The 27,954-nt window shown below is 40.5% G+C and overlaps 2 protein-coding genes and 2 long non-coding RNA genes across 8 annotated transcripts; 2 read left to right on the forward strand and 2 right to left on the reverse strand.

Annotated features, from left to right (window-relative positions):
- The first annotated feature begins 128 nt into the window (after window positions 1-128).
- Window positions 129-27,778, forward strand: LOC136245070 (uncharacterized). The gene is made up of 2 exons (XM_066036578.1): window positions 129-248; window positions 24,851-27,778. Exon 2 carries the CDS (start codon window positions 24,871-24,873, stop codon window positions 27,706-27,708), a length of 2,838 nt encoding a protein of 945 aa, XP_065892650.1. The 5' UTR covers window positions 129-248; window positions 24,851-24,870; the 3' UTR covers window positions 27,709-27,778.
- LOC136245071 (uncharacterized) lies at window positions 1,205-2,340 on the reverse strand. 4 transcript variants are annotated; one of them, XR_010695728.1, is made up of 7 exons: window positions 2,121-2,340; window positions 2,005-2,071; window positions 1,848-1,959; window positions 1,699-1,799; window positions 1,410-1,649; window positions 1,298-1,354; window positions 1,205-1,246 (listed from the first exon to the last, which is right to left on the reverse strand). It is a non-coding gene; the product is annotated as an uncharacterized lncRNA (long non-coding RNA). The 4 variants fall into 4 exon arrangements; XR_010695727.1 differs by having other exon boundaries at window positions 1,206-1,246; window positions 2,126-2,339; XR_010695725.1 differs by having other exon boundaries at window positions 1,210-1,246; window positions 2,005-2,139.
- On the reverse strand, window positions 4,275-5,958 carry LOC136245074 (uncharacterized). 2 transcript variants are annotated; one of them, XR_010695732.1, is made up of 3 exons: window positions 5,054-5,958; window positions 4,751-4,802; window positions 4,275-4,638 (listed from the first exon to the last, which is right to left on the reverse strand). It is a non-coding gene; the product is annotated as an uncharacterized lncRNA (long non-coding RNA). The 2 variants fall into 2 exon arrangements; XR_010695731.1 differs by having other exon boundaries at window positions 4,719-4,802.
- Window positions 22,167-23,140, forward strand: LOC136245249 (uncharacterized). Its single transcript, XM_066036738.1, has 4 exons — window positions 22,167-22,186; window positions 22,234-22,620; window positions 22,758-22,890; window positions 22,967-23,140. Exons 1-4 carry the CDS (start codon window positions 22,167-22,169, stop codon window positions 23,138-23,140), a joined length of 714 nt encoding a protein of 237 aa, XP_065892810.1.
- Window positions 27,779-27,954: the final 176 nt, after the last annotated feature.

Raw genomic sequence — 27,954 nt, forward strand, 5'->3', positions numbered from 1 at the left:
AACCCTAGAATAAACACTGGGTATAATCATATACCAATGTTACCCTATTAGGTAAGGCTTTGGTACAGTGTTGCATCATACTCATTCTGATTGGTTAGATCTTGTTAAACTCAATATAAAGAGGCTACCAGTAACCTCAGAAGTCCATTTGTAAGTTAAGGTGTAAGCAGATGGATGTAATACTAGCTACATACTACTACAGCGATATTAAACAGTAAAATACACTGACTGGAGATACTCATCAAGAGGTATGTATATTTGCACCTAAATACATGTGTAGACTTTATGTAAGTAAGCACACATGCAGTATTAATACTTTAAGCTGGTTTTTAAGCCTCTTTAACACTACAGATTTTCTCATCATCTAGCAATCACAAATCAGCAAACCATGAGCAATTTTTACCCATGCAGATGCATGGCAATGGACCTCATCCGAAACTTGATGACGTCATAATTGATAAAAGGGCCGTGTTTATAGTACGTTCGCGTTGAGCTGAACCCTCATAACTTACGATTGCTACATCGCATGGGCCTCCTGTATTGCTCGATACGTAGCGCTTCTCGATCCGCTAAAAATATATTAAAAGCGCTTCATTCGAATGTAAGACACTCCAGTTATGACACTGTAAAGTTTCGCCATACATTTTCAATGGGGAAGCCTCTAAAGCGCGGCCCTTTGATGGTCATGTTGACACATGTTTGTGGCCAAGCCAGACGTCACACACCCGCCCTCAACATGCATGATTTCACCATCCGTTATGTAATACACTTTTACAAGAAAAATAATAAAACAGATTTTGTGTGTGTAAAACAGAGTTGCATAAGTAGAAGAGCTGGGGCCACTGTTGCACTATTTAGAAGATAAGTGGCCTGCTTATATTCAGGTAAAAAACTTCTTCAGCCTCAAAAGAGAAAAAAACCAAATTATAACAGCTCAAAATCTGTTATTCAGCATTGATGTTCCTGCAAGTGAGCCAAACAACATGTATTTTATTTCACATTCACCACAGCTGACTATCGTCTTCTGTTCCCATTTAGTCAATTTGTCATTTTAATCCTTTTCTTATCACTTTACCACACATGTACACAGTTTTTACAGCCAGCATTTTGTTTTTGAAGTTACATTCCCAAAAAACTTCAACAAATGAAATAATACTGTTTGTATGAATTTGGGCTGATAGTACCTGTAGTGACTTCCAAACACTCCTGCACTGATTTAATATACAAGGGATGGTATGTTCAACTTCTGCTAGCACAATAAAGCAATGGTATTTTTTATTAAAGTGCACACACTTACACTTCATCTGTATTTTCATGTACTTCACAGAGTTTAATTCCAGCTACCCGATGACTCCTGGGGAACAAAATCAAGTTGTAACACCAATGCTGCAAATATCAAACAATCTTACATCAGATGAAGTAAGCCCAGAAGAAGACTTGGACCCGTTGCTGCTAGTGGAAGATTCATTAATACCACCATCACCATCTTCACTATCACTGCTGATTTGGATGAGGAATTGCTCTAGAAGTTCTTCATTACCCAAGTCTCATCCAAATACACAACCGGTCTTCCTTCAGTTCTGTTGCACCTCGTTCGTCTTTAATATTTATGATGCCGATGGACTGTGCAGGGCTGCTCATAGCATACCCTGCATATACGTGTAGTGACATTAAAGCACAAACAGTTTCAATGCTAACCTCTTGTCATTAATCGTCTTGTACTTAAATCCCATATCACTCAACACTCTTTAAAGCAATGTTCTACCCCCAGAGAAAACACCATCATTCTTAAGTTTGGCCTAAGACGGAGTACGTGACAAAGTTGCAGGTTTCAAAATTTAACTTACCAAAATCTTTGAGAGCGATAGATTTCCTTCCTTCCGTACAATGAATGGATCTTGTCTGACAGTATCTGGGTCAAAACTGTCTGCATCAACATGGACTCGTGAACATTTGTACCTGACGATTACAATTGAGCGGGCTTGTGCAAAGTGCATTTTGTACCTTTTTCTTGGCGTAAATAAACCACCTTTCTTGCGGTGCTCCATTCTAATAGATGTCCTTGAAATCCCTGCGTGGTGTAATGTATGCCAAAACCCAGCAAAGAAGGCATTACATACAATACCGGTGGCCTTCGAGATTCTCTCCGTGATATTGATAGAAATTTTACATTTCTTCGCTTCTTGCTTAAAGTACTCCCATAGTTTCATAAGTAGATACTTCGTTTGGCTGTTTAACTTCTTTCCAAGGGGGGTTCGCTCCGCACTCGCTGACGGTGCACTGGATGCCATATTCACAACAATTAAGTGCGCGCCCGTAACATGGGCTTACGAATAAATGCGTCATAAACATTATGTTTAAAGCCTTTGATCTTGTATGGCTTCTTAATCAACAACCCAGGATTCAGCTCAACGCGAACGTACTATAGTGTGGCACTTCGTATGTAAACACTAAAATGAGCCTTGTTTGCGGATTTCACGACATGGGACTATTGGATAATAAAGGTAAAAGCGGGCTAGTTAGCGTGCTGTGCGGTGATGCGAAATAGTCCCAACAGACGAAACCACACTTAAGTTTACTATCGACGCAAAACCACGCGCATTTGTCTTGTAATTATGTATGCCTCACCTTGCCCCTTGCTGCAGTATAAACGTTAACATAACGAACTGCCATCTCTTCCAATAGCCTCTGTACAAAAGTGCCCTGTCATGCTACAACCGGTTCCCCCAGACCAGTTGCAACAACCATACTTGGTCCCCCCGGGCTTCTTGCAGCACTGCAACTTGTCCCCCCGGACAACTTAGACCGCCACAGTTGGTCCCCCTCTGCCATAAGTGGTCCCCCACTGGCTTTATCATAGACTCGATCATAGACCTTTGAGAAGGCGTAGGGCTAGGCCACTTGGGCTAGGCACAAAGTGCCCCACTGCGCCGACCTAGCTATAGTTTCCCGTTCCACTGTGGCCTTCGAGGTGGCCTTATAATTACTAGTATGCGTACGTGTTATACAACTTCGGATCGAGATACTCTAATAGAGCAGTCAGTCAATACTCTAATAGAACAGTCACCTAACATCCACAGTTGCATTGTTACATTTAGCCTACTAATAGGCATTCCAGCCCGATTTTTAAATTTTGGAAAAATGAGCTTTTTATATGCTCAATAGATAGAGTATTCATTTCCGATCTCAGAAATATATAGTTTGTTGGGTTGAAATTAGCTACTTTGGCATGTACAGTGCTTAAAAACTGAAAAAAGGTACATTTTTCTCCAGGGCTCCCCATACATTTTAAAGGGGAAAATGGCATAATTGAATCAGGAAGCCATCTAGCATTCTGGACTACCTTGAAACTGCAGCTGCTTTTTGCTGCAAGTTTGTACATGTAATGAGAGTAACTTCAGATCGTATCGGATCTCAGCGATCTTTGTATGCTTTGTGGTGAGCAAATATGTTTCACCTACTGCACACTTCTCAATACAATGGTGTGTACCCATAGGCAAGTGGCTATCTCAAGTAAGTAAAAACATCAAGTTAACAACTTATAAAAATAAACAACTAAAGTGGAGGTGCTACAATGATCACACCGCAACGAGAGGCATAGACTGATCAGTATAGCAGCATCTACAACACGTATATAAACAAAGACTGATTACATACATGTAGCGTCAACCCAAACGTATAGATCAGTCTGTCCCGAATCTGGACTCTTAACGAAGACGGCACCTCTGTATATGTCACGAGTATAATCGTATTATAGACCCACACAGAATCACACATACCTCAATACGGCTGCATACTATCCTCTATACGGCTGTATACACTTCTGCTAGACCCACACATTGCCCTCAAAACGGCCCATATCCCTTCCGAAATACCCCTTTAATTAATGACATTGCTTTCGATTTATTGTTGCTATTTCACGTGAGCCAAAACAAAGTACAGTTGTACAATAATGAAACTGAATAAAAAAAAGGTAAAACAACCTCATAGTCAATGAGTTTTCAGTTATAACTGTTCTGCCTGATCATCACTGCATGAGCTGTGTAGCAAGAACCCACAATCCTTGCTTTCTTCATACTGATAACAATCACATCATTTCTTCATCTGCAAATAGTTAGCATTAATGTTCATACTTCGCATGTTGTAAATATACTTACCAACGCCAGTTTCAAGGTGAGTAGGTGCATTGAACTTGTGGGGTCATTGATGGGACTGTTGTAATGCATCAGATAAAAATTAGCAAAACCATACAGTATAACTCTACTAACATCGGTATCTCTAAAACTAACTGTTCTTGAAGTGCGCCACGTACCATGCTGTGATATTTAGCCCTTGTGCACCTTGAAGATTCAAGATTGCTAGAATCACAGGGTCAGTGCAGCACAAATAACTTACTGAATCACCCAAGCAGGTACATCATACAGAGTTTACAAAGGAGTAGACAATATCCACTTTCCTTCAATGCTTTATTCAATGTTCCAGCATTTCAAAAATGTAGGCAGTCCAAAGTCACCAATTATTATAGGGTACACATATACACATACTGTCAGATCTCCACAGTGGTTAGTAGGACGTGTAACACCTGATTACTTTCATCGTCCCCTCTTCTCTTAGGTCCATGTCCTGCATGTAATTCTTCTATGAAAGGACATAATTATGCAGTCAACATAATACAGCTTGCATATTACAGTATCTGACTATCTGTAGTTTATGTGCACCTCTTTTTTAACTGTTTGTGTGATTCATTCACTACTTCATGGTTGACGCTGTAAACGCTGGTGTCATAGTGTCGATGTGCTGCTCTGTGAATAGAATTAGAGATATAAGACAAAATTACAACTTAAGAAAATAGTCATCAGCTTTCTTTCTTATCTTGAGTAAATCGTTAGCAAGTAATTGAATATAACAGTCAAAAAACCCATAATATTTATGAAGTTGCTGTAAATTAAAAACTTGTGATAATAGCACTGGTTGGTAATGGCTCACTGCATGGACTTTCCCTTACTGCAATTTCATTGGTTGGTAATGGCTCACTGCATGGACTTTCCCTTACTGCAATTTCATGTTGGTCATCTGACTTCACAGCTCACCAACGTCCTTCCTAAGAGTTAAAATTGCCTGTGTCATCATTTGGCATTCTTGAGACCCACATGCAGCTATATAAGTAGAGGATATTGTACACAGGACATGGTATACACAAGTAAAATTCATACCAATACCTACAGTAAATTATTATTTATTCTTGCCAATACTATTAGCACACAAAGCTAAGGGGTATATGTGGCCACATGTTGTCTTGGGCTTGGACTAGGCCAGTCACATGCATCACACTCAAGAGAGATGAGACAAAGATGCAACAGTTACACTTTTGTCTGTAACCATAGTTATTATATTAATAACTAGCTGGGCACTTTATAATAACATGGTACAGAGATTTAAAATAAAGCACGCTACAGGAATATCACAATAATTAATATTTGTATGGGACTCATCTGATACAGATGGGTCTCTTAATACATTGCACCAGCTCCCACAGATGCAAAGCATCCCACAGAATGCCCAAGCAAGAAACCAGACGAGTAGAACTGGTAAGTAAAGCGTGTTGACAGTTTTATGAGTACGTGTAAAGAATGACCCCTTACAATCCAACACTCAAGCAATCCCGTGCATACTACTGCATGTGTGCAAGCTTCTGTTGTTCTTTTTGAAGGGGTGAGCATTGCCAGACTGACTCAACAAAATTTAATTCTGCCATGGATTCACCTTCATTGACCCACTCGGAGTTTTACACCTCTGTTCCAGGACCACAGAAATCAGGCCAGCCCAGATTCTATGCTGGGACCATTGGATTGACTCTACTAGTCTGTTGTGGCCATGCCACTTTCTCTTCAGACAACAGATGAAGTATGCTGCCATATATGGATTGGCGGTGAGCAACTAGTCTACAGCTAGAGCACTGTTTTGAATCAAATTTACTAATAACATGATGCTGATATTTCGTGCATCACAAAGAATCTCTCTGGTTAAAGTTTGTAAGGAGTGGCTAGGAATTCATATTGTCTAACCAAATTCATACAAATTGAAAATAATTATAACTAACATACGATCTGTAGCATTTAAGTCTGTTCCATATCCACCAAGACTGTAGCTACATGACACTGTTTGTGGCAGCATGTTACCCAAACACTTTCTTTTCTTCCTGAGTGTAGCTAGCCGCATTTTTCATCCGTTGTTCATTCTCTTTTCCCGACCCATTGACTAAAAGAATAAAAGGGACAAGCAAACAAGGGCACCTGAGTTACCCAAGAGTGGGCAAAACCAGTTCTTCCTTCCCGTTGGGCCGCTGGTAGCTCAACAAGGACGGCGGCTAACTGCTGTTATATTTGTACATACAATCTAGTACTCACTTGAAACATCAGTCACTTCTACCATCTGTGCTTCGGCTGCACCATACTGCCATTCGAGCGTCAGTCAATCAGTAGCTGCGGCTGGTTCTTTGTCACAATAACGATTCGCCCCTGACGACGTTTCACACAATACAGTCAGTCTTGACCACAATTATGTGAACAGAAGAAGGCGTTCACGTATATGTAACGTCGTTCAATGGCAAGCTATACACCTGTATACGGCCTGCCATCTTGCTCCATCTCTGTATTTGTCTGTATATTCTCCGTATACATCTGAAAATGACTGTTTTGTATATATCCGTAGTTGCGCTGTGGATGCAACAATACCTAAGGTGGAGTTGTGGTTTCAATTATGGCATTGTTATGCCGACTTTGAAGTGGTTTATACTTTTGAGCTGATGACGCAGCCATTAGAAAATTACTCTGGAGCTGAAAATCGCTAACCCGAGCAAAGTAACTACACACTTTAAAGTAAGAACCAGTGACTACCTTCCATCCGACAGTACGTTTGTAAAAGTTTTAAAGTATTCTACATACATTACAAGGCTTGAAAAGATTACAAAACAACACAAAACTTACTAATATGTAACGCACATGATAAAACTAAGATTTTCATGATGATCAGCGTGTGGACAAACCCCACAGCAATTTTCATCCTCATTGGAGCTCGGACGACGGAGCAATCCCAAGTTAAACACGAGTTGTTATTTTGTGCCAGGGTTCTATTGGGGAATATACAGAGAATTTTTTAATTAAAAATCTCGGATACTGGAATGTCTACTACTAAGGATATCTTGCAAATGAAATGTATGCGATCTTGTGTATGCCATTCTTTAGGGTCTATAATAATAATCTGCTGGCATGATTGTCACTTTGATGCCCCTATACAATTCTTGATCAGTGTAGTCCACATAAAAAGCAGTAGCTATGATCTAAACCTTTCAAGATATTTTGTTCTGCAAAAGGCTTTAACTTTTGGGGCACAGATCCCTACATATACTGGTGCACCCCCTTTGATAAACCCTGGATCAGCTGCTGTAAACATTAGGGTTAAAAACACTATAGCTAGCTAGTACATACGGTGGAACCTCTCTTAACAAACTCCCCGAATTAAGGACACAATAGAAATAACCTCCATAATAATGAAAAAAATTTTGGTCCCAACAGGTCTGGTCAATATATTTTTACCTCTGAAAAGGAAAACCTCTGTATTACAGCAAAAAGTGGCCAAAATTTCTGGGTCCCACAATGTCCATAATAGAGTACAATTAAACTTGCAGCTTAATGTCAACAAGATAAATTACATAGATATGACATAATGACAAACTATTAGTGTTCAAAGTATTGAAGATGACTGGCACAATCCACTGGCATAGCATATAGTGTACCCACATCCACACGTTACAGCTATACATTGCTATCTAAATGATGTTGAAAAGTATAATGGCTTAATACACATCACGTAAACGCAATTATAATAGGTTCTTGGAAAGGTAATCTTATGTTGTTGACATGAAGCATGATTGAATTAGGAGCCAGATTTTCATACAAGTACAGAAACACTTTCACTGATCCCATGCACAACACTATAATGCAGTCCATGCACGATGAGCTGATATTGTAGTCATTAAGTCACCAGGAAGATCATAAACTGGAACTGCAATTTCACCATCTATAATTAAAGTACTTGAGCTCTTTACAGCTATTGACCATTATGCTGCACAGTCAAGTAGTATAATGCACAAGAAAAGAATGTCATAATATCAAGCAATAGAGATACCAGATATCATTTTCAAGGATAATTGTTTGTAATGATCATGTGATCAATAACTATAATATTGCATGCATACTCTATAGAGTCCTGCAACTTTGAGTGGCCAGTACAATCTTCACAATGAATTGTGTGTCAGTGCTTTTGTGAAGTGTTGTTGTGAACATGGTGAAACCTTTCCTATATATATACCCATGTGACACCCACAACCTTGTGTAAAATGGTGAAAATAACTTAAATAGTTGCATGGACATCAAGTGCATGGAGCTTTCAGATTTGGCAATTATTTAACTTGATTGGTAATCATCCTAACCTACCATAGCACTGGCCAACATTGAGGGTGGTCTGGTCATAACACTGATGCTTTCACACATTTATGGGTGTAACAGTGGATATTACTAAATGAAAATTTTGCCAATGCTGGTATGAATCTTAACTACATGCAGGATTCAAGAAATGTAAAGCATGAAAGTACATATAACACTGACTCATTATCACAATAGGAAAAAAATTAAAATACAATTCCTTCTTTTCATCCCTAAAATTTCTTGTACAACTCATTCAACTTGTCTTTATCAGTGACCTCTACTGACTCCACACACTCACAAGTCTGCTGACAACTGTTAAGTAACATCACTGAGTATACAGTATCTGCTGTAAATGTACCTGATTTTCTACATAAGTATAAATCCTAAAATGTTAATCCTTGCTGGTTGTCACAATCAGTTGCTCCAAGTGGCTGAAAAGCACATTAAGTTAAATTAAAGTGAATAACAGATTTTAAAATGGAGAATCGACATAACTGAACAAATGGTTTCTTATTTTCATAGCCAAGTTGTGTTTATACATGCATGCATGCTGCTTAGGCTCATTACCAGAAAGACAGCTTTTTGTATTAGCTCTGGTTATTCTCTGCTAGGCGTGAGCTAATCACGCTTTGAAAATAGCCTATTATACTTTTGAGCAGTGCTCAAAAATCCAGCCTATTATGCTCATTTAAACATTGTTTTTGAACATTGAGAGGTGGTCAAGTTTGAATAGCCACCACATCGATTTTTGAAACTGAGGTAATAAATGCTGCAGTATTTAACCAAGTAAATAAGGTATAAGATATGGCCATGCAGTATAGAACAATAAAACTATTGTGTGTGGTGATTCAATTAAACTATTACGTGTCACACTTTAAGTTTACTAACTTATTGGCTTGTAAGAACCACTTAAGGTCACCATACTGCTTTAGTTCTAGTATCATTATTGGAGAGTTTGAAGTTTACACACTAAGACTAGTCTAAGAATAGAGCCCTTCAACTATAGCCTGCCTGTATATACTGTACCATTTTCGATGAAACTGACATTTTAGTGCATGTCGGCATGTTCAAAAAATTATTGTCTATAGCTATTGAAGCCTGCATATGAGGAGTGAAACATGCAGCTAGTAGTTCCCGATCACTGTCCAAGTCTATATCCAAGTGAATTAATGGTTTTCACCATTACTATAGAACAGCTGTCTAACCCATACTCAAGCCTAAATCAGAGTATAGAGATTAAATCATGTTTTATTATAGAACTGAGAGAACTATAGCCAACTGTTCATTTGGTGTGTCATGCATGGTCTCTAGAAAGTGGAGATGGTAAATTGAGCATTACAAGTTACACCAAAGTGATAGAGGTTCCCAGACGTTACCTCTTCCAAAGATGCATCGTAGTGTTATCCTGTCATATACTGCTGGCAACTGCATGTGGATGACTACATGACACCATAGATTCTTGCTCTGTATAATCTATGATGACACTAAGCCATGTCATAGTGGTGACTGTTCTATTTGACTGACTGTTCTATTAGAGTATATACGTTTTGTTAGTATATTTGAAAGGGGGGATCAAAAGGGACACCGGTGCCCACAACACATTACACCAGGGGCGGTGGAGGAGGCCAAAGAGTGAGGGGTCCAGGCCAGCTATAAGTTGAAGACCAAAAAAAAAAAGGTCACAACTTGCTGACAATAGCTGCTCTCCACCAATTACATCTCCTTATTTATAACTACACATACATAGCTAAGTAATTTGCTACGCTACTTCTCTGAATACTGTGACTGCTCTATTAGAGTATCCAGATCCTGACTGTTCTATTAAAGTATCTCAATCTTTTCTTGCAAACAGTGTCCCAAAAAAGTGGGGGGGGGGGGGCATGGCCACCCTGCCTCCACCACCTATGCGTTACACGAATTAAGACCCACGTGTAAATGCAAAACAATGCAATGTTCAGATTTATATGTTTAAGAATAGGTCATGCTTACTCAAATTCTGCTTCGCTGCTTCAAGACTCATATTTCGTGGAGGGCAGTGCGTTTTGATCAAGATGTTGAGCTAGTAGTGACTGGGAGGCTGATAGTGGAGATTTCATTGGGGGGACCATCTGCAGCAACTTTACATAGTCCGGCCGGACTACTTGAGGCGTGGTAGTTGGTCCAGCCGGACCACTTGCGGCCGGGAACCACCTGCAGCATGACAGCCCACACTATTAGCCGCCATTTTGTGCTTTGATGTCATTGCGGATAAGGTCCATACATGGCTTGCTGTCCTTCAGAACCCAGTAATAACAAATCACAGTGTAAATTTTGAAATCACAAGTCAAACCTCAAATTAATTACAAATTAAGTTTTAAATCATGAACTTTGTACTATAACTGAACTATCTACAGTGAGGTATGCAATACCTTAAAGGTCCACTGAAATGGAAAATTCATTTGTGATTTTATTGAATAAATAGGTTGTTTGCATCATGTAGTGCACAAAAACACCTTTTTAATAATTCAATTTCTCTGATTATGCTGTTATGCCAAGATATTTAGTCACAAAGTCTAGTTACATCACGTTGTGACGCAAGACAAAGAACCGGAAGTACTGTTATTACACACTTTGTAATGGGAAAGGTGAGATAAACAGTGAAAGTCTAACATGCAGGTGACAATACCAAGCTCTCCTTTTCAACTCCATGGTGTTCAAAGGTTACTTGAACGCTCTGCTGGAAAACAATAGTGGAGTTGTACTGCAGTTACCTGTAGCAGCTCGGCTTGTGTGCTTTGCACTATTGAAGCTCATGCTTCATTATGCTTCACTGAAGTAAGATTATTTCAATTTGTTTACAAAGCTGGGTCAGCAGTACTATGAAACAAACAATGGTATCTATATTACACTTTCCTGAGTCGCCTCTCTGTCTGGTAGGGATAACACGGGGATAATGTCTGGCCAGTGGTGCTATTGAAATTGTTTTTCCTCGCATTTCTTTACCTCCATCTGTTGTATTGGACCCCTCGATGTATTCAAAACATCTAAGAAACAAACTCAGACATGTTTCGACTACTGTACTGTTAATTTACAGTCCCTGTGACAGGCATTCTTGTATTGTATTGTATTGTATTAATGCTTTACAGTGACCAGCACTGAAGGTCTGCAGCAACATGTGCTGCAGCCTTAGGATTACCTAACCTAATTTCAAGGACTTAGACTTATAGCTGAAAAGGTGTAACAGAAAAGGGGCCAAAGTAAGGAAAAAAATCCCTCCAGCCCCAGGAATTCTCAAGCGCTCTTCATCACAAGACCAGCGTAAAACCACTTATTGGCTTGTAACTGCTTGCAATACAAGTTCTTACCATGTTTTAAGCTGTTATGCTAGATATAAAGTGACACTAAATCGAATCTAGCTGTACATGGATGCTTCTGTCGCTTTAATGGCACCTCACGTGTACTAAAGTTTCTTTGTTTGATGCATAATGACGTAAAATAATTGACAAACCACAAAACACTAAAATGTGTTATATCTACTACACAAAACAAAATCTGACTAAATCACATGTACCAACCTATCCCACTAATAGCAAGGATTGATAATAGCCAAAGTCCATTTTACCATTTCAGTGGACCTTAGAGTTTCGAAATCTGTACATGATTTGTAATCAAATTCTTTAGTTGTGTAACAAGTTACCCCATTTCAATTTATCCAAAGATCCACAAAAATAGCAGTCTTTGAAAATTTCTATAGTAAAAAAGGTAAAAGGAAGCCTCATTGCCAACCTATAGCTGGTTTTGGGGTTTGCAATTATGAAAAAAAGTGATATCCTTACCAAAACACCAAGCTGTGACCAACCTTCCAAAAAGGCCTGAGTGAAAATGTTATAAAATCAGTCCTGAAATAGCTGCTAAATATTTTTCATCACATTGCAGCCGTTTCTTGGCCACCACTTGATTTCATAACATTTTTCACCCAGGAGGGCAGTGTAGTGTATTATAATATTGTAATTGTATGCATGCGTAGTTTGTGATTGGCCTCCATGTTGTAATTGATTGTTTTAAGTTGTATTAATGATTTAATCCTTCTAAAGCCACGTGTTAATGACAAAACTGGCGACAAGGATAGCGCAGAGTAATGTATTCAAAGAGTTTGTTCTGGAAGATGAGCCTATCTCTGCGTACCTGGAAAGTTTTTTCAAGCACACGAGGTGGCACCCGAGAAACAAGTTGCAACTTTGCTTAGTACCATCGGCTCAAATCCATATGGGTTTTTAAGAAGTTTGGCTGCTCCTAAAGCCCTGAAGGATTTGAAATACCCTGAAGCTGTGAGGATGTTGAAGAGCCATTATGAACCACCACCGCTAGTGATTGCTGAGCGTTACCTCTTTTATCTATGGAGCCAAGAAGTGGGGGAGACCATCAATGACTATGTTGCAGAACTTCGATGGCTAGCTACAAGTGTAAATTTGAGGACACAATAGATTTCCTTGAAGAATCACTTTGTGATCGCTTCGTGATAGGGTTATGTGCAGGAGGCACTCGGAAGCAGTTGCTCACAGAATCAAAACCGACATTTTCAAAAACCAAAGAGATAGCACAGAGTGTGGAAACAGCAACAAAGGATGCCCAGCAACAATCAAAAGCTTCAATTCACAGTACCCCAGCCAGAAAGGAGGTTTGTTATCATTGTGGGAAAACTAACCACAAGGCAGACAACTGTATGTTCAAGCACTCCGTTTGTCATGGTTGTGGTAGGAAGGGTCACATAAAGAAAGTTTGCATAAACTCCAGACAGCTCTATAAGAGTCACAAGCCATACCAGCAGAGCAAGGAGGAACATTATGTGGATCTTGACCAGGAAGAGGAACACTGGACTGATGTGGATCAGATGAGAGAGAGGAGGTAGTGGACAATGACCTAAACATCTTTACTATTGGAAGAACTGCAACAACACCGATTTCAGTGAAGTTATGTATGGATACTAAGCCACTGGAAATGGAAATAGACACTGGTGCGGCAGTATCAATTGTATATGAAGAACAGCTCTACAAGAAGTTACCTAATAAGCAGGTTAGACCCAGTACTATTGTGTTGCGTACTTACATGGCTGAGAAAATACCACTACTTGGAGAGACACAATTATGTGTTGAATACAAGGGACAGAAGCACACACTCACTGCATACATTACCAAGAGGGCAGGGCCATGTCTGTTGGGACGCGATTGGTTACGGGGAAATACAGGGAAAGTAATTTCTGGGGCTTCTGTGCAGTCAATTAGTACAGCTCAAACTGAGTTAGATGCCCTCCTCAAAGAGCATCAAGAGGTATTTATAGAAGGCCTAGGTACAATGTCATCTGTCCGTGCTGAATTGAAATTGAAGAAAGATGCCTCGCCTAAATTTTTTCAACCTCGCCCTAATCCATTTGCCTTATGGGAACCTGTAGAGCAAGAGCTAAACAGACTAGAACAAGAGGGTATCCTGAAGAAAGTCATGCACAGCAAATGGGCAGCATCAATTGTTCCTGTTCCCAAAAAGGATGGTAAGGTTAGAATCTGTGGGGATTATAAGGTAACCATTAATCAGGCTATTGATGTTGACCAGTATCCTTTGCCTCGCCCCATTGATTTGTTTGCTACTCTGGCAAAGGGAAAGCTTTCCCAAGTTGGACCTTTCACAGGCATACCAACAGATGAGGCTTGATGAAGAATCAGCTTAATACCTAACCATTAACACTAGTGTTGCACCGATATCCAATGATTATTCCGATAACCGATATTAAGCAACAGAATTAGCCGACACCAATAACCAATCCGATATACACTAACACTCATCCTCATCATTATTAAATGACTCATATTAGTGACATAACCATTGACATACAGCTCATTCTAGGTATAACGGAGTTGGAGAACCAGGCTGTATTTCACTAGTGTATGTCATGTGTTGTGTACGCATGTGTGGAGATGTAATTGAGACGCGTTAATAAGAATTGTAGTGAAGGAACTGCGTGGTCCAGTCCTTGCGCTGTAGCGGGGGCCCCAGCTCGTTACATTGGAGGTCCTAACGAGATTCGAACTGGACAGGTGGAATTGTTACAGCTTCGGAGTTGTGAGTCCAGTTGGTGTACTATTCAGTATTCGGCGGACACAACCCGTAGACACACAACGTGCTCAATACAATTAATATATAAAAATACACGCGTACCATCTATATCCTAATTACTGGTACAACACTATTACATTACATACAGTATGCTTATACTACATCCCCCTTACTTAAGGGTTCATTACACGCACTACATACAGAATGTCTACTATATAAATACAAGTTATCTTACAAGTTACATGTTACAACCATAAAACATCATAGCCTAAAAGTTAGCTATTGTCCGGTCTATAGCATTGTGGAGGCCTAGAAGTGCATCCACTCCTAGTGCATACCATTTCATCACTTGGTAGTACAGAAGGCAAAGATGGTTGTGAAGACTGTTCACTTACAGTTGGTTGCTCACTAGCAGATTCACTGTTAATAGGTATGTCTGGGATCATGACTAATTCATCTCCAGAAGTTTTTGGCGACACAATAAGTTGGCGGCAGTTTCGTCTGAGTGTTCCTTGTGATGTTTGTACTGTATACAACCTAGGAACAACCTCAGATAAAACTTTTCCAGCACATTTGTTACCTGGTATCCACACCATGTCTCCTTGCTCTAGTGGAGGCAAGTTGCGGGTCTTATGTCGACTGTCAAAGTTCTCTTTCTGTTTCTCATGCCTTGTTGCTTCCTTCATCTCAATCTTAGAGTAGTCAGGTATTTTGGGTTTCAGTTCATGCTCCATAGTTGGCAAGTTGCTTCTTAATTTACGATTCATTAGAAGTTCAGCTGGACTGCAACCGATGGTAGGTATAGGGGTTGTTCTGTATGATAAAAGGGCAAGGTACGGATCATCTGATTTCTTCAGTAGCTGCTTCACAGTTTGCACTCCTCACTCTGCCTCACCATTTGACTGTGGAAAGTGGGGGCTGCTGGTTGTGTGTTTAAAGGAGTACTGTTTGGAAAACTGATAAAACTCTTTAGAGGAATATTGTGGTCCATTGTCCATAACTACTTCTTGGGGGGATTCCGTGTCTTGCAAAGATAGACTTCAAGTGTGTTATGATGGAATTGGATGTTTCTTGTGTCAGTTTGGCAACTTCAATATATCATGAAAAATAGTCAATCACTAGCAGATAGTTAACACCTTTGATAGTAAACAAATCACTTGCCACCTTCTGCCATGGTAGCTTAGGAAATTGTGTTGGCATCAGTGGTTCAGCATGCTGGATACGCTCTTTACAGCAAGTAGGGAAACTTGTGACAAGTTCTTCAAGCTGCTTACTTAAGCCAGGCCACCACACAGATTGTTGAGCCCTCAGACGGCATTTGGTGATTCCCTGGTGTCCACAGTGAATCTTGTCTAGTATGTCACATTGTGCAGGATTAGGGATCACAAGGCGGCTATTCCACATTAACAAGCTTTTCTGTATGGTAAGCTCAGCTGCAATAGGATGGTAAGCCTTGAGTGTACCTTTAACTTGGTGTTTGAGGGCCAACCTGATTGGCAAAAATGCTTCAATTGCCGACCGGTCTCATCATCATCTAGTTGTTGCTTCAACTTTGCCAAACACTGCTCAGTGACAGGAAGACTCTCCATGATCAGGTTCACGTACACTTCAGTGTCATGGTGGAACTCAATGTCAGCTGAAGATGCCAACGAGGCAGGCGCCCTGGACAGAGTGTCAGCAACCGTGAGTTCTTTTCCCCGGGAGGTGGGAAATAGTGAACTTGTACCGCATCAAATGCATGCGGAAGCGTTGCAGTCTGGGAGATAACTCCTCTAGGTTCTTCTCTCCCAACAAAGAAACCAAGGGCTTATGGTCAGTTTCCACTTAAAACTGCATCCCAACTAGATACTCCCTAAATCGTTCACAGGCCCATGTGATCCCCAGCGCTTCCTTCTCAATTTGGGTGTACCTCTCTTCAGTAGGGGTCAATGCTCTGGAAGCATAGGCTACAGGTTTCCATTGCTGGTCTTCCTGTTGCTGAGTTAATACTGCCCATAAACCAAACGAGGATGCGTCAGTAGAGACCATGGTATCTCTACTGGGATCATACAAAGCCCATCACTGAGCTCTTGTTTAATCTGTAGAAAAGCTGTCTGTTGGGTATCACCCCAAACCCACTGGTTTTCCTTGCTTAGTAAATCTCTAAGTGGCTTCACTTTTTGTGACAAATTTGAAGTAAACTTTCCCAGGTAAGTCACCATACCCAGAAATCTACGAAGTTCAGTTACATTAGTAGGTGCCTTTAACTGCTGTATAGCACTAACTTTGTCTGGGTCTGGATGAATACCAGCAGTGTCAATTACATGCCCCAAAAACTTTGACCTTGTCAATATAAAATTCACATTTGTCTGCATTCAGTGTAGCACCATGCAGCTCTCTTAATCCTCTCAAGGACAGCCTTCAACCATTGGTCATGTTCAGCCTGAGTTTGACCAAATACCAGCACGTCATCCATCATGCATGCCACCCCTTGTAAGCCAGAAAGCATGTGCAACATCTTCTTTTGATAGAACTCGGGGGCTGATGTAATGCCAAAGGGCAGTCTGTTGAAGCAGAACCTCCCTACTGGAGTTATAAATGTTGTTAACAATGCTGATTGGTTAGACAGCTTAATTTGCCAAAACCCTGAGTTGGCATCTAGTTTAGAGAACACCCGGGCACCTTGGAGTTGGGCTAGTGTCTGTTCGACTTAGGGGAGGATATGCCTTTCCCGACATACATTCTGGTTTAACTTAGTTAAATCTACACATATACGTACCTTTCCTTTGCTTTTTGGTACCACCACCATCCCAGCACACCACTCCGTAGGTTCTTCTACGTTATGGATTACCCCCAACTCTTGCATACGTTTCAGCTCTTGCTCCACACTGGACTTGAGTGGAATGGGTATCCGCCTGGGAGTGGAAAGGGCATATGGTTTGGCATCAACCTTCAACACAATATTGTACTCTCCCTCAATTGTACCAAGACCTCGAAACAATTCAGGATGTTGATCCACTACCTGTTGCTTTACCGAGTCAATTGTATTAACTCTATTCACTAGTTGCAGGACTGTTATGGCTGGACGGCCTGCGTAGACCCTTGACGACATAAATGTCTTGTTCCACTAAGTTGTTTCCGTGTGTAAGAGTTCCCTTGAACTGACCTTGGACATTCAAAGCTTCTTTACTTGGACCAACTAGAGATTTGGAACATTTCTGTAGCTGTGAGGTCTTTAGCTTCTTGTACAGTTTCTCTGTGATGACTGTTACATCTGCCCCAGTGTCGATGTGAAACTCAATTGGTAATGCATTAAAGGACACTGTAATTTTCCAGGGATCTGACCCAGCTGTAACTGTTTGTACCTCAAGGGTATCGGATTCTTCAATAGTTCCAATAAACCGATCATAAGTTAGTTCATCATCGGCTGAATCATCAATGTCTTCATCATTGGTAATTGTTTTGACTGACTTTGTGCTTCGGCACACTGTTTGAAAATGTCCGCGTTTATGGCACTTTTGACAAATAGCAGTCTTGGCTGGACACTGTTCTTTGCCAAGGTGGTTTGGTTTGCCACACCTTGAGCACTTAGATTTGTCAACAAAATTTGATTTCTGTGACTTGCGTGTCTTTGCACTTTTGTGCTTGCTACTGAAGCCAACAGCATCAATGTTTGATAAAGTGTCAGATCTCACTACGGGTTGCTGTTTTCTTATGGACTCTCTGTTATGGACTAAAGTAATAGCTTTCTCCAGGGTGAGTTCTGACTCTAGTTGAAGTTTCTCCGAGAGAGCAGAATCACAAGACCGACGACAATTCGATCCCGAATCATTTTGTCTCTTAATTGTCCGTAATTGCAGTACTCTGACAAACTGTGTAACGAGGTAATAAAATCGTCCACTGACTTGCTGTCTTCACTGATTAAATTTAGCCCTCTCAAAAATAACATTTCGCTTCTTTACAAAATATCCATGAAACTTTGCCAACACTGTTTCATAACCCTTCAGCTGCTCGTCACTGAGACTAAAAGAACGAAGAATATCTTCCGCTGCGTCACCCATGGTATACACTAGCGTGTTGATCTGGTATTCTTCTTTCTGTTTAGACAGTTCAGACGCTAGACGAAATCGTTCAAATCGTCTGGCCCACTGTGACCATGACTCTGGGTTTGAGAAAGTGAATCTCTTCAGTGGAGCAATCTGATACGACGCCATCAAAAATAACGTAAAGAAAAGCTGCTCTGTTCGGAGAAATCACTCCTGTCACCATGTACTATTCAGGATTCGGCGGACACAACCCATAGACACATAACGTGCTCAATACAATTAATATATAAGAATACACGCGTACCGTCTATATCCTAATTACTGGTACAACGCTATTACATTACATACAGTATGCTTATACTCCAGTTGGCACTTCCGTGTTCACCGGTATTGTGAACTTTGTGAGTCGAACGACTAGAATAGTCAAGAGAACTCTCCGGGTGCAAAAGACCGTACAAGAGGGTTCTGGAGCGAGATTTCCCACTGGTGAGGCAGGACGTGGGACCGAGACTCGTCGTGACAACTAGGCAGCAGGAAGCTAGTAGAAGAGAGGCGTTTCTCGTTGGATCGCAGGAAGACCCGGAGCTGTGTGAGAGGAGTAACTAGGCTTAGTAGGGGACCAATTCTCGTCATTCACGCGGCCGTAGGAGACGACTGTGAAGGGGTGGCAGTTGGACTAAAGTCTTAGAGAGAAGACATTTAGAGGTTCTGTGCACCAAGCATGGAGTCTGTGGTTCCTGCTAGTGAGTACTCAGTGATTAGTGGGTTTTGACTATTGCATAATTGTGGTTAACACGTGAAGTGTTGTGATGATTGTAGTAACAATTGAGCAAGGACTGGATGGAGATTTATGTTGGAGATGCTGGGGTTATGACAATTGTGTAAGAATGTTGATGAATGAATGTAGTGGAAGTGCTATCAAGAACATTAGAAGAGACATTGCTGAACAGTGTAATGAAGGTACATGCATGTCTAACAGATGTGGAACTAATGAGTTTAGCTTGGAGGACCAAGCTTCGTGAAGGAGGGAGTGATGTAATGGAGTTGGAGAACCAGGCTGTATATCACTAGTGTATGTCATGTGTTGTGTACACATGCTTGGAGATGTAATTGAGATGCATTAATAAGAATTGTAGTGAAGGAAATGCGTGGTCCAGTCCTTGCACTGTAGCGGGGGCCCCAGCCCGTTACATAGGCTAAAAAAATTAGATGTATACCACAAGTAAAAGTTCTCATGGTAAACAGGTTTTAGTGTATGTTAGATACCCACTGGAGGTTTTTTAATAGGGTTGACAACCCGAGGGCGCGGTTTGGTCACCGAGGCATGGCATTAATTAGTGACCGAGGTGCAGCCGAGGTCACTAATTAATGCCTGCCGAGGTGCCAAACCAAGCACGAGGGTTTCAACCTACTAAAAACCGACAGTGAGTATCTAACCTATTTAGAAAGCAGCTCGTTACCAGCACTGACAAAAGAGGCACAGAGTCACGCTAGGTAAGGTTCTTTACAGCGTGTTCGCGTGTGCCGTGGCTTAGTGGCCAGGTTAGTGTTGTTTTAGCAGCTGTTATTTAGTTCCAAGGCTTCTTTACTAGCTAATACAAGCTGGCCATGAAGCGACAAGCTTTATTACAACTGGCCACGAAGGAACAAGCTTTATTACAACTGGCCATGAAGCGACAAGCTTTATAACAACTGGCCACGGAGCGATAAGTTTTATAACAACTGGCCACAAAGTGACAAGCTTTATTACAACTGGCCACGAAGTGACAAGCTTTATAGCAGCTGGCCACGAAGCAACAAGCTTTATGACAACTGGCCATGAAGCGACAAATGTTACAAACAGGTGCAATAACACAGCTGAAGTGTGTTGATGGTCTAATGGCAACAGTGCCGACAAGCACAAGAACGCAAACATGCTTGCTGTAAACTCGGCAACACCAGTAGTTTCACTGATGGCTAGCTAGTTGTGATGTGGAACATTGTTGGGGTAGCTGTAATATGCATCAAGCAGCTGGCTCACTCATTTGACAGCTAGCTTGATCATATGCTGGTATGGCTGATGAAGGTAAAAACCCAAATCTCACTTAACCATACAACCACTAATTAAAGCAGTGACACCAAGATACAATGAGCCATGGAATGTCTTTCGTGAGATATCCTTTAAGACCATTCCTACTTCCTATATTGGCATTAGTACCATCACACCCCAGCCCAATCATCTTGCACTGCCATTCTAATGGAGTCACACCCATGTAGGCCAGAGTTTTCTTGACACAAATATAAAGACCTTCTCCAGTCCCCCATGCAAGATGACGAACTGCAAAGAATTTATCCCTCACATGAACCATGCCATCTTCTGAACCAGAGTAGGGATCAAAATACAGAACTAAAAAAAGCTCCTCGTCTACATTAGCACAATCAGTGCTGCTATCTATCAACAGAGGAAAAAACTTGGCTTTTGCTATTTTATATTTTAAATCTCCTTTGAGGTCTGTAGCGATGGATTCTACAAATGAAGCACAGCGAATATCATTTCGATAGCTTGCACCAATTTCCACTCCATGCCGCTCCTCCATGTCACACAAAGGCTTCATTTTCTTGAAAGCTAGATTTTCCTTCACCATCATGTAAGCGATCTCGAACTTACGCTTCAGTTTCAGCCTAGTTGATTCATCCATCGATGGCTGTAGAATAGCTTTAGCTATTGGTGCGTACTCGCACACATTTGTAGAGTGTTGTTTCTTGTACAGCAGCATAGCACGCGCGTGCATGTCCGTATCGGCGTGTTCCTTAAATGCCGATGTTCTCGTATTCTTTGATCCATTGACAAAAGCCGGGTTATAATTTCGCAGCGAAATTAGTCGGTCGTTAAACTGTATACAAACCCCACACTTAAGAGCAGACACGTGCTCGTGGTCGCCAGGTACCATTTCATATTTCAGCCATATCGTTGTATCCAACTCCTTATCATTCTCTACAATCCATTTTTCAACTGTTCTACGTGTTAGCACTCGTTTCTTGCTCAAATTGGAATATCCAGACATAGTTTCCGTGCATTCTAATTTTCGTCCGGACAGGTGCTAATAATTTCCGGATATTGTCCGGTGACCGACCGTTATTTTGCACACTGCATAGAAACCTCGGTTTACTGTTGGGCATGGCCTAAACCCTGACAGTTTACTATGGGCATGGCTTGTAGTCACTGCTAAACCATCAACACATAACTTAATTAAAATATCAAATAACTTATGTATAGCCTCCCCCACATCATTATACTACATAGCGTAGTGGAGATTAACATCTGCCTTGATTTAATCAACACCGATTAATTGGCTAGTAGCCAATATCGTACTAATTATTGAACCGATTATCAGTGCAACACTAATTAACATGCACATGGGGATGTACCAATATACCTGTCGGGTGGCATCAGCACAATCAGTTACTGCTGCAGCATAGCGTAAGGTGGAAATGGAGCACCAAGTCCTCAAATGCTTTCGAGTTAGCCAAGGAAGAACTGGTTTCGTCCAAACTGCTGGCTCATTATGACCCTGAACTGTCAATTAAGATGGCAGCGGATGCATCAGCGTATGGGGTTGGTGCTGTTATTTCGCACCCATAGCCTTTGCTTCTAGGACACTGTCAAAAAGTGAGAGAAATTATGCCCAATTAGAAAAGGAGGCATTGGCCCTAATATTTGGTGTTAAGCATTTCCACCAGTACCTTTATGGTAGGCAATTTACACTTGTGACTGACCACTGGCACCTGACCACCATTCTAAATCCACAAAAGGCTATCCCTTCACTGGCTGCTGCTAGGCTACAGCGTTGGGCAATCATACTTTCAGCTTACCAGTATGGTATCTCATTCAAGTCCACCCAGCAGCATGGTAATGCTGATTACCTTTCTAGATTGCCATTACATTCTGATGCAGTGATGGAAGCTTTTGGTGTAAATGTATTTAATGTTGCAGAGGTAGACTCTTTACCAGTCACTGCTGAGCAGCTTGGGCGAGCTACACGGTAGGACCCCTTGTTGCGTAAGGTGTTACGATCACTCAATCTGGGTGGCCCCAGAAGGTGCCAGAGCACCTGAAACCCTTTTGGTCCCGATGAGATGAACTTACTATTGAATGTAACTGTGTCATGTGGAGAATTAGGGTAATTGTTCCCAAGAAGTGCCGGGATCAAGTTTTGGATGAGTTACATCAAGAATATCAGGAAATTGCTAGAATGAAGGCAGTGGCTAGAAGTCATGTGTGGTGGCCCAAGCTTGACCAATGTCTAGAGCAGGTAGCAAAGAACTGTTTGTCATGTCAGCAAGTACCCTTCACCTGCTCCACTCCATCCTTGGGTGTGACTATCTAAGGCTTGGCAACGGATTCGCATGGACTTTTCCAGTCCTATAAAGGGAAAGATCTATCTAATAGTGGTGGATGCACACTCCAAATGGCCGGAAGTAGCAGAAATGTCCAGCACATCAGCAGAAAACACCATTCAGCACCTCCGGTCCTTGTTTGCCAGGTTTGGTCTACCCGAGTAATATGTTTCAGACAATGGACCACCTTTTAACTCCCAAGACTTTGCTACTTTCATGAAAGGTAATGGAATCAAGCATATTCATAGCTCACCATACCAGCCAGCAACTAAAGGCTTTGCTGAGAGGTTTGTGCAAACCTTTAAGAGAGTACTTATTACCAGTGAAGGAAGTGGTAGACTAGTTCATCACCGCCTTACTAGCTTCCTACTTAGCTATCGTAGTGCCCCCATGCAACCACAAACTGCTGTCCATGTGAACTCTTTCTTAAAAGAACCCTTAAACGCGCAAAGGCCATTATAGTGGCCCTAACACATGGCAGTAAACAAAGCGCTGTAACTTCCGAACCATTGTCCCTATGGCTACGCAACTGCCATCATTTAATTCGTGATGTAATAGCGAATGAAATGATATGTAGGGTTTTACCCTACACTGAAACACAGGGCCAAAACTCGCCATGAAACTAACTTTTTACGAAATGAACACGTAAAACTGTTTACATACCTTTGGAAAAAGACTCGTATCTCCTTCCCAGTTCATTCTATTGTTCTGCAATAAACGCCGATCGATTCGCCATTCAATTATGCCTCAGGCCATATATGGGTCACGTGACTCAGCCAATTACAAATATGGCTGCCACCGGAAGGAATACGAGATCGCGAAAAGTCAAGACGCTGTTCTTCATCGCTTCATAACAAGTGAGCGCCTGTGGTTACAGTGGTTATTTAAACTTCCCCTGATAGCCTAAATAATAAACTTTCTGTTTATATAAGGTGTTAGGCTAATTCAGTTTAGCAAACTCTCACCACTTTCAATATAAAACCAATTTTGGTAAACACGCATTTCTCAAAACCTGCGTGCGCGTTTAAGGGTTAAAAGAACATTGTGTACAAGAATGGATTTATTGAGACCGGATGATGCGATAAAGATTGGTGAAAAGCAAGCCATGCAGAAGTAGCACCATGACAGTCAGGCATCCCAGCAAGAAAGGCGCTACAAGGTTAGAGATTCTGTGATGGCCCATAACTATCGCCATGGACCAAAGTGGTTACCAGGCACTGTTGCAAAAGTCAAAGGAAAGGGCCTTTGTCATATGTCATTTGCTGAATTCAGGTTTGCTATGGAGGAGGCATGTCAACCAACTGTGTGATGGCATCCAGAAACAAACTCCACGGTGACTCCTGTTAGTGCACATGCACCACTAAATGACACTGTAGATGTAGCCACCCCAAGTGATAACACTAGTGAGCCAGTGGTAACTCCTCAGCAGTTGGGTAACGCAACTGAGAATGTAAATCCCCAAACTCTGTTAACACTCGTCGCTATCCACAAAGAACTCATCTTGCACCTGATAAGTATATAGAAAATTTCTGACTGTCATGATTTGGTTGTAGTTGCACACATGACTGATTTACTCCCCTGTGTTGTATGTTGTACTATAATAAGTGGGGAGAAATGTAGTGTATTATAATATTGTAATTGTACGCATGCGTAGTTCGTAATTGGCCGCTATGTTGTAACTGATTGTTTTAAGTTGTATCAATGATTTAATCCTTCCAAAGCCACGCATTCATGACAGGCTGCACCCTTTTTCACAGTTTGGCTGTTTTGGTAACGATATACTATTGTACTACATATGTAAGTATGAAATTCACATGTGTATGTAAGTAACTACAACAGATTTGGCTAACATGTTGTCTACTCTTACATCCACAGAAATTTCTAACCCCACAAATATGGGTAACAGAATCCAGAGATCAAATACAATTAGCTATATACAACAAACTGTGAAGGCAAGACTTGAGGAATCTGAGTATACACCACATAGAGACAGTGACGTTCGAGTTGTGGTAATAATTGCAACATATTTGCGTAGTGAAACCTACAAATACCATGTTGCAGTGTGTAGTGGTTTACCTACTCTAGTAACAAATATTGAACAAATACAGACAAAAGATGCACAGCAAGTAGCAACAGCCTTTAAATCAATTTGGAAATCAAACCACTTTACAACAACATTCCCATTTCCACCATACGTTAACATACAAAGCAACTATGAAGGAACATTACAGTTACACAGTAAAAACCATGAATGCCTCAGAAAAGAACTGTTGGGACTATTGAAACTTGAAGTAGCTCCAATGTGCCTTTACCTACCATTAGTACAACTCTTATCCTTGGCATATTGGTTGGTACTATTTTATAATAGAAACAGAGATGACATAGACAATTATAATCAACATTTACATGGTTTCCTCAGTGATTTTGTTGTCACTTTTATAACACTGTTGAGTACATTGTTTCCCCAAAGTCATTCTGTTGCTCCATGTTGTTTGCGTAACCTTCCCGGTGTCCTGCAATTCACAAATCAGCCATTAGCAGCACAACCTGTTATAGACGCACAGTATCACCGTATGAACATGGCTGACAGTACAATGATAGCACACATAAAATCTATTATTCAAACAAGATTCAGGGAATCTAACCATCCACCAAGTGAAAACAGTGATACCAAGGTAGATACTGTAATTAAAATGTATCTGCTTAACACATCATACAAAGGCCACATTACAGCATGTACATTGTCACGTTTACGTAATAAAGCTGCCTTACCTACAGAAGCAATAAATTTGAAACGCTTAAAGAGAGATGATGCAGTAAGAGTGGTAGAAGCATTTAAAACAATTTGGGAAGAAAATCTGAGTACTGTAATAATGCCAGGTTATGTCAGTATACAACAAAGGTATGGACAATTAGAACTGCAGGAACATATCAAAAACCACACAGCCATCCGATATCAATTGATAGAATTATTGAGACATGAAGAAACTTCACAGCACCTTTATCTACCACTAGTACAATTATTGTCCTTATCGTACTGGCTGGCACTGTACTATGATAACATTAGACAACATCAATGCAATGACATACAAAGTAAATACAATGAACATTTACATTACTTTCTCCAAGACTTTACAATTATATTCATATTACTGCTAAGTGAAGCATTTCCCCAAAACCACTTTCTTAAAAACACAGCTGACAATACCTTTCCCCATAACACAACTAATGAAAAAATCTGTTACATGCAACAAACCATTAAAACAAGACTTGAGTTATCTGGTCATACACCAAGTAGTGCTGTGGTTGAGACAGCAATTACAGTGTACCTACTTAGCACAACATACAAGTACTACGTTACAGCTATCACTGGTCAAGCAATAAATTTGGAACACTTGCACACAAAAGATGCAGAGGAAGTAGCAAAAGCATTCCAGTCCATTTGGAAAGAAAAACTAGATATTGAAGAAGAGCCATGCTATATTGATATACAAAATAGTGTTGATATATACACAAAACGACTACTGCTTTACACCAATAAGCATATTGAAATTAGAGAACAATTGATGAAACTATTAGACAAACAAAGCCAAATGCACCTTTATGTACCACTAGTACAACTACTTTCCTTAGCTTATTGGCTGGTGCTTTACTATGATAAAATTAAAGGACATATCAAGAAAAAAGAAAGAAAGAAATATAATAAACACTTGCATAGCTTTCTGAGTGACTTCGTTGTCACATTTGTATTACTGATAAGTAAACTGTTTCCTCAAAATTATACTTTTGTGTTACATAATCGGTGTGATCTTGCTGGCATTGTGAAAACCACAGTTAGAATTAAAAAGTTTCCAGAAAATCCTATATTTAGAGAACTTGTGCTATTGGAGATGGCCAATATACTTGATGTTCCAGCCAGGAATCCTGAAGGTACTGTTTCAGACAGAATAGAAACATTAGCACAATCAGTAAAAGCGTACCTCCAAAATGCGGCAAATTGGGTAGCATGGCATACACGAAATACTGGTTTTTTCTTGAAGGTGATCAGTGATCAATCTCGTTATATGGTACACTGCCAAAACAGAAATTTTGTAGCAAATCGAAATATGGTACAAGTTGTTAATGCAATCAAATACCTTCATAATGAGCCCATACTTAACATTGAAGATATTTTGGAGCAGGAAAACCAACAGGCAATACATCAAGTGGCACAGAACATAACCCTCCATCATTTACCACAAAATGCAACCCTCCATCATTTACCACAAAATGGGCCCTTACCAGACAGATCATCTGATATGGATACTAAGTACATAAATGATTTTTATCACATAGCTTTCATTGGAATAATTTGGCATACTGTCGGAAACTGTCCACGTGTACTAAGAACTGGTAGGATTGATGTACGCAATTATACACAGTTCTGCCGAGAATTAGCAAAGACAGTAATTGACGATGCAGAACAAATTGACGACCGTAACAATTTTATTGCAACAGTAACAAGGACTCTGCGGGAAATAATTGCTGCTCGATGTTGTCTAAGTGATGATAATCATATTGAGGGAATTGTATCAGACAGCGCCCACAGGACACACAGGGATATATTGATTTACTTCATAGCATTCCGTGTTCTTCTATTATGCTTGCTGCCACAAGATCTTAACCAATTTGGTGAGCAAAGAGTTGCTCGAACATTACCATTATATGCAAAAAACAACTCAATTTTTATATAATGCATTTTACCTACAAAAATATACATAATTTTACTCACAATTATATGTATACCTACATGTATTCATAGTAGCACTGCAAGTAGTAAATATTAGAAACTGGCACATAATTATAGTATTCATAATCTGCCAGTTATCAGCATAAACTAGTTTCTCCCAAGTTCTCTGCCTAAACATGATAAGTTACAGCAATGAATTTTCACATGTTCGTAATACATTTCTTTGACTCTTAAATTTTCACAACAAAAA

The sequence above is a fragment of the Dysidea avara genome, chromosome 15 (genome assembly GCF_963678975.1).
Source record: "Dysidea avara chromosome 15, odDysAvar1.4, whole genome shotgun sequence".
Taxonomy (NCBI): Eukaryota; Metazoa; Porifera; class Demospongiae; order Dictyoceratida; family Dysideidae; genus Dysidea; species Dysidea avara.